This window comes from Nematolebias whitei, chromosome 15 (assembly GCF_014905685.2).
Source record: "Nematolebias whitei isolate Nwh7 chromosome 15, NemWhi1, whole genome shotgun sequence".
Lineage (NCBI taxonomy): Eukaryota > Metazoa > Chordata > Actinopteri > Cyprinodontiformes > Rivulidae > Nematolebias > Nematolebias whitei.
The window spans coordinates 24,430,739-24,451,538 of record NC_056512.1 but is presented as its reverse complement, the minus strand read 5'-3'; the positions used below and the strand labels follow the sequence as shown (position 1 = coordinate 24,451,538).

The 20,800-nt window shown below is 39.4% G+C and overlaps 1 protein-coding gene across 1 annotated transcript in view; it reads right to left on the bottom strand.

Annotated features, from left to right (window-relative positions):
• The window catches only part of cacng3b (calcium channel, voltage-dependent, gamma subunit 3b), a 33,089-nt gene extending 13,304 nt beyond the window's left edge, over window positions 1-19,785 (bottom strand). Inside the window, exon 1 of the mRNA XM_037689517.1 lies at window positions 19,558-19,785. Within this exon, the coding sequence (XP_037545445.1) occupies window positions 19,558-19,774 (217 nt within the window). The 5' untranslated portion in view covers window positions 19,775-19,785. The remainder of the gene's footprint in view (window positions 1-19,557) is intronic.
• Between the last annotated feature and the right edge of the window lie 1,015 nt (window positions 19,786-20,800).

Below are 20,800 nucleotides of genomic sequence, written 5' to 3'. Positions count from 1 at the left end.
ATGCGCATCTTTCGGACAAATTTAGAAGATTTATGCCAACATGAGCGGGAATACCTGCTGTCATTCAAGCATCCTGTGACTGAACCACATCCCCTTAGTGTGTACCAGTAGATGTAAACTAGGGATGCACAATATTGGACTTTTGGCCGATATCCAATATGCCAATATGTTAAAACATATTTGGTCAATAACCGATATCAATACCAATATTTTTACCCCTAGACCTACTTACATAGACTACATATCTTTCTCTGCTGTGGAATTAAAATACTACATTATTCTGCATGGTAAGTAGTGCATTAATACATATACTTTACAGTTTCTTAAATTAAAAATTAACTTAAAACAGAAGCCTTTTATTCGCACAGTGATTGCTGGACATGGGCACCAGCGACCCCCGTGACCCAAAATGGAATAAGCGGGTAAAGATAATGGATGGATGGATGGAAGCCTTTTATATCGGTGAGTTATTTTGATGGAATGGCCGATGTCCGATATTTAACTTTATTGCTAATAACGGCCGATACGATACCATACGATAATATCGTGCATCCCTAATGTAAGCATATCAAAGCCATGAAACAAACCTAGCAGAGACGGAGGAATGACACGACACAAGAGTGGCAGCAATCAGGCTACGTCCAGGAAACACTAACGAAGAGCCTCAAATGCAGTGACCAATTTACCACAGTGAGAACAAACACACGCACAGCAGACATCAAGAATACAAATATAAACCACGCTCATTAAAATGATGCATGAACATCATTAGTATTAGATGGAGAAACCTTCTGCAGTTTAAAAAAATATATGTATAATATATGTGTTTATTTGTGTTGCATTAAATAGCCTACAAGCACGCCATGTGTCATGCAGAGAGTGACTCATCCTCCAACCTCCTCAGCACACACACACATCCACCAGTGTCCCTGGTGTGTGTGTGTGCATTTGTGTTCATACGTCTCATGCAGATGTGTAACTACCCCGCTCACTTCCTCCCACCCATCATTCAGTCCCATTCACACATGGTCAACACCATGGGCGCCATGAAAGGGAGCGGGACAGAGGAAGGATGAAGTGGGGAGAGCTGACAGGGACGATGAAGAGGGAGGAAGAGAGAGGAAAGACTGGTTGAAAGAGGTTTGATGGTGAAATGGCACATGAGAATTGGAGAGAAACAAGAGGAGAAAGGCTGGCTGCGAACAAATAAACGACTAAACCTAATGGCTTCTTTGCACTTGAAGAGACTCCAGCCGCTCCGAAAATCATCGACGAACCATTTCATCCAGCTCACGCACTTAGGGACAGAAACTAACCTCTGACTGATTTAAAAGACTTCAAAGACTCCCTTTAAACTAGTTTAAAGAGAAATCATTTCCATGTGAATCAAAGGCTGTTTACTCATGCTTTAATAGATTCGGGTTAATTTCTAAATACGAACATGTGCAGCATCATGCAGCGCACTTTCATATTTTCATTTAAGGTTTTCTTCTGGTTTTGGTTGAAAATGCAGCGAGTCACGTTCTCAATGGAACGTTTAAACCAATATTCATATGTAAAGACTAAAGGTCGGATACCCACACACAATATGAAGTGGTTGCCGTGGCAACACACTTAAAGCTGCTTTCCGCCTTCAGTTTTTTTTTTTTTTTTAACTCTCTTTTGTGTGTGATGGTGTGATCCAGAATGAATTTTTGGGGGGGACCACTGCAGTCCTAGAGGCTTTAATGGCACAAAGACTTTATGTTTTGTGATATTAGTATATTAAACAATCATCAAAACTCTGTGAGCATTTTATTGCATCAGTTTGTTGTCACACACCCTGCTGTATTTTCTTTAAGCAACTGTATATTTATCGAAATAAAATAATCCTCCTAATACTTGAGGCAACTTTGCACAAACTGGTGTGTTTTTGTTTAAAACAGTATTTTCTCATCTCTGCAATGACGGCAGCAACAGGTCCAGTGTCCCGAAAAAAACCCCATTTTGAGCTAACTGGAATAAAAAGTCCAGTAGCTCTTTGTGTCTTTATGGACCCTTAGGATACGAAGCTCTGTTTAAATAGTATTTTTATGTATTTATTAATTTCCATTTCAAAGGACCAACGACATTCAGTTCTAGGCCCACGTCACACTTCAACTCCTTGTCACAAGTATCATTTATCTGTACATCCAACCAACCAACCAACCAACCAACTAACCTTCCATCCATCCTTTTATTTTTTTTAACATCCTCTATTTAAATATTATATATACACTTTTATATACATCACAATAAAAAGTTTATCATACTATACCAAAAAAAGAAAAATACAGTAGTCCCTCGTTTATCGCGGGGGATCCGTACCCTGAAGCCCTGTGATAAGTGAAAAACCACAAAGTAGGAATAGTAGTACAAGTAGTAAGTAGTAGTTTATTTTAGTATTTATATACAGGTATATATTAACATGTTTTAAACCCTTCCCACACTCTTGCAGTATTCTAAGCAATGTTTCTAAACTCTTAACGCTCTAAAAGAGCACAGAAAGTCATGATTTCAGCTCCCTGCTGCACTCTTGGCCACGCCCACTTCTCTGCAGGAGATCAGCTGATCAGCTGCAGGAGGAAGCTTATCCTGCAGTGTGGGCTGAACACAGGAGCAGCAGGTGCGAAATAATTTAAAATAATTTATTTTAAATAAAAGTCCAGGCCGATCGTGTGGCTCATCCATCAATCAGCCAGTTGTTTGTCATGTCCAATCTTACTTTGAAAAACCGCGATAGAGCGAGTCCGCGAAAAACGAACCGCGAAGTAGCAAGGGACTACTGTATATACAATAACATAAATAATAGTCTATAGGTTATAAAATAGTTACTTTTTAAACTGTCCAAGGGTGATTTGCAGTCCAATGTTTTTCTCCTTCTGAGGTAAGTCACAATAATCTTGAAAACAGTTTTGCTAGTGATCTTTTTATTAATCCGTCCGTTCATTGCAGTCGAATGCATCAAAATGTAAAACATCATCTATCAGAGCTGCCTTGTGTCAGGAGGAGGGGAAATTCATTACATTACTTTTAAAGTAAAGAAATTGGACCAAGCTTTTGTCATGCCCAAACAACCAGAATGAGAATTAACTCGAAACACACACACACTAATACAAGCTTAAACAAATTTATGAACAGGAGTGAAGGGAGAGGGTAGACAAAAAAGTGCTTTCATTGCCCCATCAGTGGTAATAAATCGATGTCAACAAGAATTAAACGTAGTTTCAGCATCAAGTGTACAGTGTAGCACTGCTCTTCACAGAGCCAAGAATAGGTGTGTGGGTGTACATGAGTCACTTATTTGTTAGTCCTCTGTGGTTCATTTCAGCGAGCTACCTTCAAATGCTTTATCAGCAAATGAGTCAGTCACTGTCACAAAGACTTAAGTCAAGTGTCATAACCAGCCTATGATCCATCAGACACTCAACAACTCAGAGAAAAGCTTTCAATAAACATTTTCCAGTGCAGGCTCATCTCTCATCATTTTTACTATTTACCTAAACCAAGTAAAAATCAAAATGTGAAATTTACATTAGACTTATTGAGATAAATATGTTAAAGTCTACTGTTGCCTTTGTGCTCAGGGTGGGAGACTGCGTTGAAATGAAGACTCAGCGTGTCTGCTGGCTTCTTCCTTCCTTAGATAGATAACTTTACTAACTGGCATTTATAATGTATATGAATGTTTCTGTTCAGTGCCCTGAAATAACTTCTGTTGTGACTTGGTGCTATATAAATAAACTGAATGGAATTGAATCATTTATTCATATATTTTACCGTCAATAATATATGTACTAAACAGTATAATTGTGTAAATGTTTCTAAATCGTCTTCGCCATGAGATTAGTTTTTTTTTCTTCGTATGCTTTTCAGCACGTAACTTCCGTTACGTTCCGCGATTTTTCAACATTTCATAAATCAAAACGTTCGGCTCAGTCAGGGCATGCTCTGGCTTTTGCTATTTATTACATTTTTACTTTTCAGAATATGAATATCTTTGTTGGCCATGTCTTACTTATGGAAATGAATGGAGCTCTTGAGCTGTTTAAAATTTTTACAGCTCATTTCAGCTTTTCTGCACTGCTTCGGCTTTTTATTATTTTTTTCTTTTAGATTGCTAATTCCAGCGTCCTTTAGCTCATTTCAGCTTCTTTTTGCTAAATTCTGCCTTTTCAGCCACTTTTTAGTATTTTTCTGCTAATTTTAGCCATTTTCAAGGAAGGACGTTCAATGGGAAAATCAATGCAGACGTTCCTGTTTTTAGTATTTTACCTTGTTTTATAATGTAACTTGATTTATCTTGTTTTATATCACTACTTTTGTTGACATTTTATTTTATATGCATTTTATGGCTGTTTATTCTTGTCTGTTTCTCATCTGTGTTCTTTGTTTAAAACAGGGCTCTCTCGTAAACGAGTCCCCTTGACTGAATGAGACTAACCTGCATAAATAAAGGTTGAATGAAATTTGACACTTAGCAACATGAAGGCACACAAGTGGCTTGTTAACTTCTCAGCATTGGCTCAGCATACGATGTTAAGATGGTCATTAAAATCCTTGCCCACATTTCCACTGAAGGATAAGTCCTCTGTCTCCTTTTCAAAAGATTAATAAAATCATTCAATCGGAGAGATACAGTATTATCCAGGACAGGTGAGAGCATCACATTAAAATATTGTCTTTGCTTACTCTGGCTTTGTCTCGTCCTCTCTGACTCGTTTGCTGAACCTTTGGATTGTTTAGATTCAAACATCTCAGTCAACTTTCCTGTTCGTCTCTAAAGACCCTCTTGATCAGTTCCTGGCATCTCTCAGGTTTAAACTAGTTACCATTTCTGAAACATAGCACTTATTTGCATTCGATTTTGCGTAATAAATGTTAGGAATGGGCTCTGCATAGGCCTGTCATGATAACAAATTTTCCTGGAAGATTAATTGTCTCAGAAATTATTGCGATAAATGATTAAATTGTTTGAAATATACCAATAATTAATTGTCAAATTTTAAAAGAAATGTTGATTTGTTTGGAGTGTAGTACCTTTTTTGACCACCTGATGGTAGTATAAGACTGTCTGAACCAAAGGATGGCTAGTTGAGCAGCAAATGGGAGGTAGGGTCCTTGATGTGACATGGGCTGACATGGTGACATGAAATACACTCGGTGATTTTAGCTCTTTAGCATAGCATTTTTCACACAAAGCTTTTAATAAAAAAAATCAGTAAACAAGTTCTCAGCTTCTTTTTGCAGAGAAAATCAACTTTTTACTCAAAGGCACGGGTTTCAACCGGGAATTTCGGAGATCGACAAGACGGAGGTTTGTTCCTGAGGTCGGCCTGTTAGCTTAGCTTGTAGCTTAGCTTCTCAGCTTAGCTGCTTTTAATGATCCAAAAACGCGATTTTGGATTGTTAAAATGGATTTTAAAGAGAAACGAAAAGGGAGGGGTCAGTGAAGATTGAGCATTGAGGGTTGAGCAGTGTCTTCAATAGAAAGAGAGACATGAAGAAACGATAAAGCCGGTAAATGAAAATGAGGTTGATAATTTTCATTCATCATGTGATTAATTGATTTATTATTTATTGTTTATTGCGACAGGCCTAGCTCTGCAGACCAAGCTTTAATCCATAATGCCTTTGTCTGCCAGGCAACTAGTACTGGGTCAGCATGAACTAAGTCTTAACAGTGTTAAGACTCAACTGCAAAATGTTCTATTCTCTAATCCAAGTGAGTACTCATCACTTAAAGCTAATACTTTCACAAACTTCAAGGCCTCAGCAAACAACTTCCACTACATGAAAGACATTTATTTTAGCTCCAGAGGATAGAAATAGCAATCTAAGATCTAATCCCTGAGAATTTTTAGTTCAATATACAGTATTTTTTTTATTTATTTATTGTGCAGAAAACCTGTATTTATGATGGCAAGTGCTATAATATCTCTTGTAGACTGCCAGAGAGGCAAAGCATTGCCGTAGGCCTTTGTGAATTAGGGACAAACTCTTACCTGTCTCTCCAATTACAAATTTGCGGAGGAGATGAGAAATGCTTTTAATCACCCTTTCCAAACATAAAGACGTTGCTGAGACACTCCAGTGTCTGCGTCGAGTTTTCACAATGCCTCTGAGACATTGATTAACCTTTAATCTTTCCCTGCTGAGGAAAGATGGAACAAGGAGGATCTTTAGGAGTCTTTCAGAAACCCCAGATAAGAATGACGAAGTTTGTTTCTCAAGACACCTTGAGGCCAAATCCTACTTCAGCCTTTCTCCTTAATTTTTAGCCACACTCCTGTGTTTTGAACACTCGCAACCAGAGAGAAGGATGCTGCAATCTTTTTTGTGATGAGATATTTGAGACCAAAAAAAAACCCCAACAACCTCAGCTATACAATTTTTTTTTACTGGCACATCAACAATTTTTATATTTAAATTAGATGTATTTGAATCCATTACATCTGGTATTATTGACAAATGTTGTTTACAAGCATAAAAATAGCATCATGCGTTATTATTTCAAATATCATTGTAATATGTACGTTTAAGGGTAGTGGTTTCTGATGCTTAATATCTTTGTTATTTTTGCCGTTCTCTAACAATAAAAATTTGTATAATTTGTGAAGTCTTGAACAATTTTTATATTATTATGAACAAATATTCAATATTCAGGGACAGATTTTATGAGCACTCCTTATATAGGCACACTGATGAACTTCAAATAAAGGTGGAAAGGACAGATGTAAGGGAGTGAGTAATCAGGGTCACACCTCGTCCAGTCTGGACAGAAGATAAGTATCGTATGGTATATTACATCTTAGAATGAGCATTTCCTGTTAACTAGTTTCCTTGTGTCCAGTTGATGGGAAAGTTTGTATAGGGATACACTCCTGAACCGACTTTCCAACTGCTTTACTCACCAGTCTTTATTCAAATATGCTCTGATGTGGACCAGCAAGTTTATTACCCAGTCTACTCTGCATTCATTCATCCTGGGCCTGAAAGTTTATCTGACCTGTGACTGTGTGGCTAACCATCAGAACATGGACACTGGTCCACTTGAGTGTGCAATACCCTGAACCCAACCCTGCCTGAGTTATTTATTGTGAGCAGTCCCAAAGACCCAGAGACATCAAACCAACATCGAGAACTAAGGGCAACAAGAAGTCTCCCAGTGTGTTTTCTCATTGTGTGCGTCTGGGCAAAATGGTTGCGCTAGAAAATAGAGCCCAACCGATATATTGATAGGGTTGATATTTTAGGTGGGCAGCACGGTGGCGCAGTTGATAGAGCTGCTGCCTCTCTGCGATCAGGACGTCCTGGTTCAAATCCCAGTCCGGGGGCCTTTCTGGGTGGAGTTTGCATGTTCTCTCCGTGCATGTGTGGGTTTTCTCTGGGTACACCAGTTTCCTCCCACAGATCAAAAACATGCATGTTAGACTGATTGGTAACTCTAAATTGTCCCTAGGTGTGAGTGAGAGAGTGAATGGTTGTTTGTCTCGTTTGTCTCTATGTGTCCCTGTGATGGACTGGAGACCTGTCCAGAGTGTCCCCTGCCTCTCGAACAGTGATGGCTGAACATGGGCACCAGTGACCCCCACAACCCTAAAAGGAAGAAGCGGGTAAAGAAAATGGATGAATGGCTAATATAAGTGCTTGAGGACATACTGGTATCTGTGATAACTGTCTCATTATGCACCGATATAAACACTGGGAGCAAGCCGTGTCTTTACTTTCAAAAGACGTAACTGTACAATGCATCCAGCAGAGAGTGCATGCAGACTACTTTCAAGTCATGACCACACTGCACAGCTGAGAGGAGACCCAAAAAGCAAGTAACAACTAAATACTGTGAGTGTATAGTAACTGATCTGTAAAAGAAAAAAAAAAAAATCAACAACAATAAATTCTCTTCAATTCTCCAACCCACTTGTCATAAGCTACGTGCCTCTCAAGTTAGCAAGCTAACGTATAGCCTAGCATAGGCTATTGCCTTGTAAAACTTTACCCAGAACAATAATGTAACGTGGAGGTAAAATATATTAGTATTTGTAACACTATCTTTGTTGTCCTCAATGAAATTGTTTGAAATCTTTACTTTTCTGCAAAGAAATAAATAAATAAAACGCAACTGTGTCAAAACTAATTAGGCCTTCACAATACATGACTGACTGTTAAACAATGAACAGGGAGGGGGTTTCTTTGTTTCATTTATATGTTTGTAACACACTTGATAACTTTATGGTGCATTGTGGAGTTTAGAAAATGTGAACGTATATTAGGAAGACTGTTTCAAGACTTCAAGTGTTAAAACAGGTTTAAAAGTAGCTGTTTACTTGGATTATTGTGGGTGGACGGCGCAAAAAAAAAATCAGCCAGTATATTGGTTATCATCATTAGCTTTCCCCTCCAAATATCGGTATTGGCAAAAGCCAAAAATTCCATATTGGCTGGGCTCTACTAGAAAACACTGGAAAAAAGCTACAGCTAGAAGCTTTTTTTTTTTTGAAAAAGTGTTATTATTCCTCGGTAAAATCTGTAAAACAAAACAATTAAATCTACTCAATAAAAATGTGAAATCAGTCTAAAAGCCTGGAAGGTACATGAACCATTAAAAGATCAATTAAAGTTCACCAAGGCTCGTGTTATCAAGCCGACCATCACTTGATACATCGCACACTTTTGATTTTAAGTTTCAAACACAAATTGCATATTTGCAGTTGGCACTGTTTTTATTACACCAATAACACACACAATGCAAATGTGTACAAACACAAAGATTTCAACTACTTTAAATACACACACACTGGATCAGGAGACACTGGCTTCACAAAAGGTCAGGATTGTTTAAAGGGACCTGCAACTACAGTCACAGCCAGGTATGATGGGACAAATAGATGTGTGCACACAGTGGTACGCTGCTGTGTGATTTAATTCCACTCAAGCAGTCTAGTTTCTCCTACTGGGTCCAGTTCTGCTTCTGTCAAATACAAATAACCACATATGAACATGAAGGGAACTGCTCCTCGAATACATAACATTTTTCCCTGAAACAAAAAAACTTTATTGTTTTAACAAATAATATGAGCACACACACTCCTGTTTTTGAGATAAAATATATTTAAAATAAAACTCCTTTCGCCACATTTTAAACTCCAAACGTTAAAATTTCGTGTGAAAGCCTAATAATTCCACTGTGTTTCAGACTAGCTTTGAAGTAAACACTCATAAATAACTAGTTAATATTGTGCCTCAGAACAAGGTTAAAGGAGGGCAAACAAAAACAGCACCGTGTGACCAAATACCCTCAAGGCTGTAATGAACTGGCCAAGAGACGCTAGATATTTGTCCTTGATCTGTCTCACCAGTACACACAAACACCGCCAGTACAGGAGAGTCCAACACTGAGGCCAGGCACTGCCTAAAACACCAGAAGAGACAATATATAGCAGCTAATTTTATTATTATAACTGCAATAAGTCCAGTAGAGTTGGCCGCTCTGTGGCCGGTGTGATACGTATCTTTGTTCTGCCAAAGATTTGATTCATCCATCCATTATTCTGGATCACTGGGAAAGATTTGATTCATTAAAGTTAAATGAGCAGCAAAAAGTGATACAATATGAGGTGATCATATACAATTGGGCCTATAATAATGAAACAATTCAGCCTTTTCCAGCTGACAGAGAAAACGGTATTTAAAAATCTTCACTCTGTTTTTACCTATACAAATTCCAAGTTTATTAAAATGAAGAGTGACATTTCTATAGACGTTAGGTGTAAACCTGGCTAAATACTATTAATCTTAATTAACCACTATGACTGTGTGGTTAAGAAAACATAGTTTGCATGAGCAGAAGAACTAAATTGTAAACTGTGGTTTCTTTAGACATCTCATTAAATGCCTCTTGCTGTAAGGAAGATGGCTGTGTCCACTCAAACTGTGCCCCAATCAGTTGGCTTGTGTAACAGAAGCTGCATGTGTGTGGCCACACGAGCTAAAAACTGAAACAGGTTTTACGAACTAGATAACAGAAGGAAATGGGGGTGAGCAAGCAGCGGGAAAGAAAGTGGAAAAACAGAGCAAATTGGACCGCTTGTTTCCTCCGAGTGCCTCTGACAGCTCAGTCTGGGTGACTGGACCCCCTTTCTCGCTGTGTCTCTACCTCTCTCGCTCTCTCTGATTACCTCTTTGCAAGCGAAGGAGAACGGGAGAGAGAGAGAGAGAGAACGGAAGATGAGAAGAGGAAGAGACTGGTTTCCACAGTGATGGCTGATGAAAGAGAACGAGGAAGGTTCTGCTTGGGTGCACACCTCTTTTCTCTTCTTCGTCTCCTTTTCTCTGTCGTTTTTCCTCAAACAACATGTCCTCTTTTACGTCTAAAAGGCCTCGTTTCTGTGTGTTGTTAATCTCATTTGTCCCATTTATACTTTATATTGTGTTTCTTTTAAAATGTAAATCATTCACTCCACTCCACTCCCCCTTTTAAAAGTTTCAATTCAGTTCTATTCAGTTTATTTATATAGCATCAAGTCACACAGAAGTCATCTCAGGACACTGAACAGAAACATCCATATGCAAAAATAATAATTTAATATAATTTATCTGAGGAGCAGACTGCTTTGAGTTCATCTCCATCGCTTAACTCTCATTTTGAGCAAGCACGAAGGCGACAGTGGAAAGGAAAAACTTTCTCATGAGGAAGAAACCTTTAGCAGAACCAGGCTCAGGACAAGCGACCATCTGCTTTGACCGGCTGGGTTTGGTAGGAACAGATACACAATGGCAGGTTGAGAATCACATGTTAAGATAAAAATAGTATCAAATGAAACTATAGTATCAAATGAAACTATTCAATTTAAGCAAATCATTTAAGGAAATTAGGTTAATTTGTCCTCTAGTAGTTTAAGTTTAAGGCAGCATAACAAGCCAACTCTATTTATCAAAAAGGAAAGTCTTAATCCCAGTCTTAAATCTGGACAATGTGTCAGCCTCACGGACAGAAACTGGAAGTTGGTTCCACAAGAAAGGAGCCTGATAACTGAAAGATCTTCCTCCCATTCTGCTTTTGGAAACTCTAGGAACTGCGATTAAGCCTGCAGTCTGAGAGTGAAGTGCTCTGTTAGGAAAATATGGAACAATAAGATCCCAAATATAAGATGGAGCTAGGTTGTTGAGGGCTTTGTAGGTTAGAAGTAAGATTTTAAATTCAATTGTGAATTTGACAGGGAGCCAATGGAGAGAAACTAAAACTGGAGAGATATGATCTCTCCTACTAACTCCAGTTAAGACTCTGGCAGCAACATTTTGGATCAACTGAAGACTTTTTAAAGAAGTATTTGGACACCCAGATAATAAACCATTGCAATAGTCCAGTCTAGACGTGACACATGGATGAACTAGTTTTTCTGTATCATTTTTTTATAAGATGTTTCTAATTTTAGTGATATTATGCAGGTGGAAGAAGGCAGTTCTGGTAACGTTTTTAACGTTGGGGTTAAAAGACGTGTCCTGATCAAAAATAACACCAAGGTTTTTAACTTTAGAGCTGGAGGCCAGATTAAAGTCATCCAGAGGAAGTGAACAAATTGAGCAAAGTTTATTCCTAAAATGCTCATATCCAAAAACTAAAACCTCTGGCTTGTCTGAATTTTAAAACAGAAATTTTAAGGTTATTCAGGTTTTAGGGTCATTAGGTAACATACCTAATGGAAGTATATATAAGGTAACGAGTCCAAGCACTGAACCTTGAGGAACTCCATGACTAACTTTGGGGTATGATGAAGATTCATTATTTACATTTACAAATTGGAATCTATTAGATAGATATGATTTAAACCAATTTAGAGCAGTTCCTGTAATCAATATTATATTCAAGTCTCTGTAAAATATTATGATCAACTGTATCAAATGCAGCACTGAGGTCTAACAGGACCAGTGTAGACACCTGTCCATTGTCAGAGGCCATGAGAATATCATTAGTAACGTTCACCAGTGCAGATTCAGTGCTGTGGTGAGCTCTAAAATCTGACTGAAACTCTTCAAACAGATTATTTCTTTGCAGATGATCATGCAACTGACCTGCAACTATTTTCTCTAGAATTTTTTAGATGAAAGTTGATTAGATATAGGTCTATAATTGGCTACGATTAAGTAAAGGTTTAATTACAGCCATCTTAAAGCTCTGTTTATTACAGGCAAATTAAGCAGATCCAAGATGTGGTTATTAATTAAGGGAAATGCGTCTTTAAATAGCCTGGTTGTGATGGGATCTATAGCAGACATGTGGATGGTTTGGATGAAGCTATTACAGTATTTTTGACAATTCAAAGAGCTCAACAGGACAAAAACAGTCCAAACATAAAGCAGGTTCTAGTGACATTTTTAAAGTTGTCTCATCTGACACAGAACCAGAGGCGATACTAGGAATGTTGGTTTGAAATGTTTCTCCTAATTGAAACAATTTTATTTATAAAGAATCTCATGAAGTCATCACTGTAAAAGTCCTACCAGGGAACACCCGTAAACCTTACTGTGAATTTCATGAAGGAATGAGGACTAAAATCATTTACTGTGATTCATTCATAGTATAATTGGCTGAAAATAAAACAGGATGACTGGCAGTTAATGTAAAAGTTTTAATCACGTTGCCAAACTGTGAGAACCAGCTCCCATTCTTTTCAGATGCCTTTTTTACCAGAGTCTAGAAGCTGTCTGCTGTTTCATTCAGCTGCCAGCAGCGCCTACATGACGCACACTGACTAAAATGCTAATGGAGAATTAGAATTCCAATAAATGAAATTAAAGTGCTGAGAAAAATAAATAAAATCCAGAGGCTATGAGTGCATGTAGTGCCTCTCCACTCAGTGTGTTTTGCTCAGTGTGACCTTCACACTGCTGGATGATATATGGTCAGAGCGTGACACAAAAACATTGTTTTCTGCTTTATTCAGAGCAGGATTGTTACCCTTAGGGGGCAGCTCCGACGTGCGTGGACCTCGTTTTAATTACATGCAAACAGCAGTTCATTACAAGTGAAATCCAACAGATGACAGGGATATTCATCAAAGACCAAATATAAGCAGTCCATCTGATCAGGAAGAACCCACTTTCACTCATTTTAGTCGAAAATCACTTAAAGCAAATAGTGGCTTGAATTATTCCAAGACCCTGTATGGTTCAGCTTCACTAATATTAATTATGCTCACCCAAGCAGACAACGCACATCTTATTGCTAGCATAAAGCAATAGTTATATAGGAATAAATAAATTGCATAATCATTAGAAACAACAAAACAGAGTTCAAAGGAGTTAAATAAATTTGAGTTAATAACCTGTACACTCCACAAAACCCCACAGATTTTATGAACGTACAGCAGCACATCACACACCAATGGTGCAGTGCAGATTATGCTAACAGAAGAGCAAAACACGAGTACAGCTTATAGCACAAACAGCTTAATGGTTCCTAATTTAAAGGTTAATTGTTTTTTACTTCTTTTTCAGCCCTGAACTGTCCCTGACTCCTCTGGCTGGGTAGCAAAAAACCTCTGGGATTGAACAGCTAACTGCTAACTGAATGCTAAAATGCTAACTCCAATAACTTACACTACTTTGTCTCTATTTTTAATAATATATATGTTTTTTTATTGCTTATTTATTTCTCTTCCCTTTGGCTTATTCATAAAAACATTTTTCTGCTCATATTTTACTGATACAAACTGGTTTCAGATCAGATGAACATCAGTTGCACCTATTTTCAGTCTTGAGTAGCTTAAAGAAAAAAAAAACGTATAAATCTATTATTGGCAACACAGAAAACAGGCGGGTGTTTTCTTGTTATAGACACTCTTCAATGACAGGCACATTTAAACTCTCTTTCTTATTGTCTTACTTTTCTTGGCCAGTCCACAGCTTTTCTGTTTTATTTTAAATACCATCACTTTTATTTTATGTTATTTTTTACCTGCTGCTACTCTATGTCTCCTTCTGTCGTCCTTTGATATTTTCCCTTGAAAAGTCACTAAATGCATTACAGTCTTGTCTAATTCTTTTCTCTTTTCAGACACAACTTTGTTTAAAATTTTTCCCTAAACAGAGGTTGAACACAATTTGATTGATCCGGTACTCCGATTAAATTACCTTTATGTATTTTTTTATTTTTTGCCAAAATTCTCCTTCTAATGAGAATAAAACAGAAACTGGGATGAAGACTTTTGCCTCATTCTTCATATTCTTTCCTCTATGACTGGCGTCACAGCAGCTATCTGTCAGATCATCACTTCTAAAGTGACCAGTTATCACTTTTAGGACAACAGACTTAGGAAAGCATGATGGCAATTTCAGAGCACGTACAAGCCGTGAATAAAGACTTAAAAATAAAGAAACAAAAGGAACTCTAAACCTGGTCCTGAAAAATTTTGAACCCAAACGTAAGACCGAATAAGAAAGTAAAAAACACTGGCCATAAAACGATATTTGTCCCAACTGCACCATATGCACACCAAAACATTACACACTCTTTTATTTCTCTGTGCTGTGAATCCTTTTTCCTTCCTGATCCTGAACCCTGTTTTTGTAAAAATTTAAATGGAGTTTATCCTTTTTTATTTTTGCTTTCAAGCCTCTTGTTATTACCAGGTGACTTTGAATTACAACTCCAGTCAAACGTTCTCGAGAGAACCAGGAACAGGGGGCACGTGCCGCTCATCCATCACTCCTCACCCCACCACTGCTGCGTCATTCATGAACGCTACGCTTTCTCTTCATTCATGCTTTTACTCTCCTCCCGCCTACGTTTCTTCTTTTCGCCACCGTCATTTGTCTCAGTGCACCTGCAGATATGGCAAGCCCTTTTAACATAAAATCGGATTCACCACGCTTACATTCCAGATATCTGAAACTGATTTATGACTAGACATATTAGTTATTTAAGATATCTTTAATTACATTCTGACCAGTATAAATGACGTCAGATTTACCTTTGAGTTGTTTGGAGGCTTCAATTCAAGATATCTTAAAATGAATTTTGACTAGTCAAAAATGCAGTTCTAGATATCTCTAAGTTAATTTTGAATAGTCATTATTTGCTTTCAAGATATCTTGCTTTTAGCTAGTCATAATTACAATTAAAGATATCTTAAATTATGTCATTATTCAAGATATCTTAAATGTATTTTTAGATATCATAAATAAAGATTTGACTAGTGCAAATTACATTGCAGATATCTTGATAGCAAATAACGACTAGGCAAAACTAACTTAAAGATATCTAGAACTGTACTTATGACTAGTCAAAATTCCTTTTAAGATATCTCAAAATGAATTCAAGATATCTTGAATATTTTTTCTTGTAGACGGCTTTTCTATTTAAGATATCTTGAATTAACATTTTGACTAGTCATAATAACAATTCAAGATATCGTAAATTAGCATTCTGACTAGTCAGAATGTAATTGTGCCTAGTCAAAATTAATTTTTAGATATCTAGAATGTAACTACAGATACAGACTACTCAATTTTATGTTAAAAGGGCTTGCCATACTGCCACGATGACCACATGCTGTTACCTGGCTGCTATCCTCCACCCTTTATTCCTATTTAGTGAATGTTTTAGGCTTTTCTTGCTTGTTTTATGTGTTAAATCATTATCAAGAGACTTTGACGGCTGTGGGGGATCAAGCATTTACAAAAACCACTACGCATGTGTTCAATTTGTCTGCCTGCTGTTAGCAAAATATCTCATGAACAGCTGAATGGCTATTAAAGAAATTCCCAGGACATTGTCGAAACTATCTTAAATTAACTTTTGGAGTCAACTTGATTCAAGATGGCTGATAGGTTGATCAACCTTTGCACACCAAAATTGACTGTAGCTCAAAATTATTTTCAGATATTGAGCTTAAACTGGTTGTGGCCTTAGCTGAAGTCATCCTCAATATTCAGTTGAATTCAGTTTATTTATTTAGCACCAAGTCACAACAGAAGTCATCTCAGGGAACTGCACAGAAATATTCAAGTGCTTCTATGTAAGTTAATAACATTATTTATCTGAGTCCAACACAGACCCTGAGCTCTAACGGATCTCGGGAGACCTTTAAAACTTGGCAAGCGCTGCAGCAGGCAAAATGCTTTCCTTCAAGAAATGCTATTATTTAACAAGAAGTATAAGGGGATCGCAGTTTATGATACCTAAACACAAAAAAGCATCAACAACAGCTTCCATGTAAAGAAAGCAGAACAACTGAAATAAGAAGGTGAAAATATGAGCGGAGCCAAACGTGCTCGTTCAGTTATAAATGTTTGTTTCATCATCTCGAACCCTGTTTGGAACAATTTTAAACACATTTAATATCATTTTTGTTAGCACAATTTAAGGACGTTTAAAGAATACACACATTTCTTAACAAATATCGACAATAAAAAAAGACTAATCAAATATAAGTAAGCTGAAAATGTACTTTTTGCATGTTTGTTTGCCTTTAACACGTCAGACTTCTGTATTATTTTTAACATACAAGCTGAATGAGTGTATTTAGAGGATCATTGGACATTTTTCTTCATGCAGATACGATCTTAAGCAATAAAGCTGTGTGCGCAGGTGTTTATCAAATATTCAAATATTTAGAAAATAATTCTCCTTGACAAATTAACATAAATGACGATGCATTTTTCTTTCTCCTCATGCTGACTTTTTAACTCATCCTTTCACTATGAAGCGTGTCATTTGCTGCACAGACTGCAGGCATGACCTCTCCATGTGCTTGTTTTACGACCACATATGAACATACATGACGCCTTACAGTCACTCTCCAACGATGAGCCGAGCACAAAGTCACATGACGTCCGGTTCGTCTCAGTTTTTGAGGCGTTCATGGACAACAGGATAACAGGATGAACTTTGAAAGAGAAGAACTGCAACAGAACTCACTGTAGTTCTAAATGTGCACGAGTGTGCGCACATTTCTGTTTGCCACCCGTGAGCTTGTGTGTGTGAGTGTGTGTGTGTGTGTGTGACATTGTGCTGACATTGTGTTAACTTTCCGCTCTGCTCCCTCAGCTGTGCTTATTTAGTGGCTCGGGGATATCCCAGAATTTGTCTATTTATTCGTTCAATTACAAGCGTGTCTACATGGATGTGCATGTGCATGCGTGTGCATGTGTGTGTGTGGTTGTGCGGGTGAGAGCATGAATGTAAATGAGTGTGTTTTCAGAAAGCCTTGTACCTGCACCATCTGGCCCTGTAATAATAGCCTTCTATGCCCCCTAGAATGAGATGGTTCTGGACACACACACACACACACACACACACACACACACACACACACACACACTGCAATATATTTTTGCCTTAAAGGACAACAGATAAGAAGATTAACCATTTAATCTCAGTGTTCTGTTATCGCCATTATCCAAAAAGGAAAAATAAACAAATAAATAAAAACATGTAAATGTAAACGGAGCCTTCTAAAACCCTGAGAACCACCTTCAAAAGTCCATTTTCAAATCTCCCTGACAACCAGGACTGGGGAGCATGAACGCAGACTTGTAGGCGAGGCTCCACAGCGACGCTGAACACGGTTGTTTCTTCCTCGTAACTGGACTACAGTAAAACGGTGGAGAAAAAAGAACCGAGGCCTGAGACGCAAACCAAACTCTTCATCCAAATATTAAAAACGTTCTGCAGCCGTGTGACGTCCATACGTGTAACTAACGGCAGATCCCCAAAACATTTCATGCACGCAACATCAGGAGCAGCCAGCACGTTTGAAGAACTTCACCAAAACCTTCAGCACTGCCCTCTTGGTTATTCCTGTCTGATAATAGGTGGAGCCATTAATGAAAAACATGTGGGTGATGCAGTTCATGTCACAAACTCACGACTATAACAAATGTTAAGCTTTAATGGACGAACCCAAACATCTCTCCTACAATACAAATACTTTGGCTACAACTAGTGCAGCATCGTGACCACGGGGTCAAGCTTGACAAAGTCATTCCTTGCAATCAGTGAATGCACCAAAGCTGCAATCGCATTTTTCTGCTCCATGAACGCAACACATATGTGCTGGCAAAAGCAGGTCGTTGATGTGCAACACTTTGAGGACTCCGCTCTTCTTTGGCAAGTGCCATCAGGACCACAGTGGACTCCAGATACCGTCTGATCGAGCTTCATGGACACAACGGTTTTGAGCGTGCGCAGAACTTCCAGAGCAAGGTTGCAGTGTGGTCTACGTTTTTGTAGAGGGTATACTGTGCTTAGAAACCGAAGTACACCAGTTAGTACAATGTAATCGTTAATTTAGTTGGATTTTTAAGCATATTGAACATTTCCAAATGTCTCTGATGCTTATAGTGCAACAAACTTTGTACAACCGTTGGCGCTGCATTAAAAACACGTTACAGAATTTATAAAACCGTATCAAAGCAAAACATGTTCACGTATCAAGTAGTACGTACAGAAGTGTTAATTATACAAAAAACAGGTTGAACCAACTCAATGTCTAAAATGTTCCAGATGTGTTGACGATGACGCAAACCCATGTCACGTATCTTTGCAATGATACGTGACATGGGTTTGCGTCATTGGGCACTTTTAAGTGGGTATGCTGAAATTCCCAATCTTTTCTAATGGGTATACTGTGTACCCGTATATCACATGGACTACACCGCTGGTTGCAGCATATCAGGGTCCTGGGACCGTCCAGTTGAAGTGGGCCTACCAGGCTGAAGTTTCTCTTTATCGTGTGTTATCTACCGACGACATTAAACTGGAGTATTTTTATGTTTTGGGCTGTGCACGACAGATATGACTTATTGTTTCTCTCTGAGGAAGTTGAACGTCCTGGACCATTTGCAGGCGTCTCAGTGTCTCTTCACTTGTGTTGTGGGAATTTTCAACATTTGCACAAACTGTCTTCTTTGGAGGCAGTCTTTGAAACTCACAGCTCATTTTCAGTGCATGGCTTACAAAACTGTGGTTTTGACAGTGCACATTGTTTTGCTGTCCACTTACTTCCACCTTTATGAGCCCACATTTACCATTTGTCTTTTGTTTTTTCAGCTGAAGACAAACACATCTGGACTAGTTTTCCAATCATTTGTCATCAGTGTGGGTTTTTAGACCCGGACATTAGTCTTGGATGCTTCCCGTTGGAGGAGAGCTCTCCTGCATGTGTCAAAACGAAGCTCTGGTGCTCCTCAGACTGGTTGGACTGGTCTAAATGAGAAGGCAACTGGTCACAGCTCAGTTTTGGATTACAGCTCTGTAACTAGATGAAATCAGATCTGCAGCTTTGAGCTTTACAGAAATCTGAAAGTGGACGAGCATCTCTCAACAGCTGGTACACCCACACCTGAGCTGGGAGTCACGTGAGTTTAAGAACTTGACTAACAACAGATCAGGGTACGAGATAGTTGCTGGTTGACTATAAACCCTGTTTGACGTCAATCATCGCTGAAGGAGCACTGATCGGAGCTGTGCGCGCGCGCGTTGTTAAGCAGAGAAAGACATGTCCCTCACACAGACTGAGACTGAACACGTACCTTCCAGACAGCAGGTCCGCCAGAGGCCGGAGTGCGTCATCACCTCCTCGTTCTTGCGGCTCGTGTCGTTGTCGCCGCTGCTCTTCACGCGACAGACCCCGCGCGAGTACAGCCAGTAGTCGGTGCCCACGGCGATGGTCATGAGGCTGAAGGCGGCGAACGCGCCCACCGTCGTCACGAGCATCTGGACGCCGCGGTCACACATTAGCATCTTCATAAAGGCGGCTGCTCCTGGGTGCCTTTTTTATCTCCCCCCTACCCACCCACCCCCAAACCCCCCCTCAGTCACACTTTCCTTTTTTTTCCTTTTAATATAATATCCCGCGAGACTTGGCGAAGGAGGGGGAGCTGGGAAATATTAATATTGGAGTTGTAGGTTGTTTTGTGAGCATGGGGGGGTGGGTGGGGGGGTGACAGGAGGCTCGCGGCTGCAGCAGCGGAGGGAGGGAAGATGGGAGGATGGCACGTCACTTTCTCTCGCATCAAACGCTGCTTTCCGCCACCGTCCTCCAAAGGATTAGACCACCGGTTGCCCCCCCACCTTCCCACCCTCCAATAAAGCGCTGGACCCTACCCTCAGTCAGAGCCACGTTTCTCCCCCCCTCTTCATGCGTCCCCCGCTGGATCTGTACGTCCTCGTGTTAATGTCAGCCTCTCTGGATGAGCTCCTGTCAATCACTTGCGGGTTCCTTCTTGTTTCCCGTCGAATAATCGAACAAACGAACGATGGGTCCCTACGAGAGGAGGAGGAGGAGGAGGCGGAGGCGGAGGAGGTGGAGGAGGAGGCGCGCTGGTGCTTGTTCCCATTCCAGCTGTTGACTCACCGACATGTTTCCTCTCCCTGGTCCAAACCGATCACACAGGTCGGCTCCTCGGGTTTAACTGGCCGTAAAATGGCTACAGAGCAGATCGTTGAAAGTCGGTGTCGTTTCTGATCAAGTGGCTCTTCCTTTTTTTTTTGGGGGGGGGGGGGGGGGGGTGTCACGTTGAACGCGTCCGATAATGGAGTCAGTTACACCCGCCTGGGTCGGCGCTCGCCAAAGCGTGCCCGCTGGTACAAATAAAAAAATGACAGCAGTTGCCTACCCCTGGTCCTCCTCCTCTTCATCATCTCCCTCCTCCACCTCCTCCTGCTGCTTTCCATCCAACCAACACAAACTAAAACTAAACGCCGGTCTCCAAACTCCGCCCGCAGCCGCTCGGATTGGACGTCCTTCACATGCACATCCTTTATATATATATA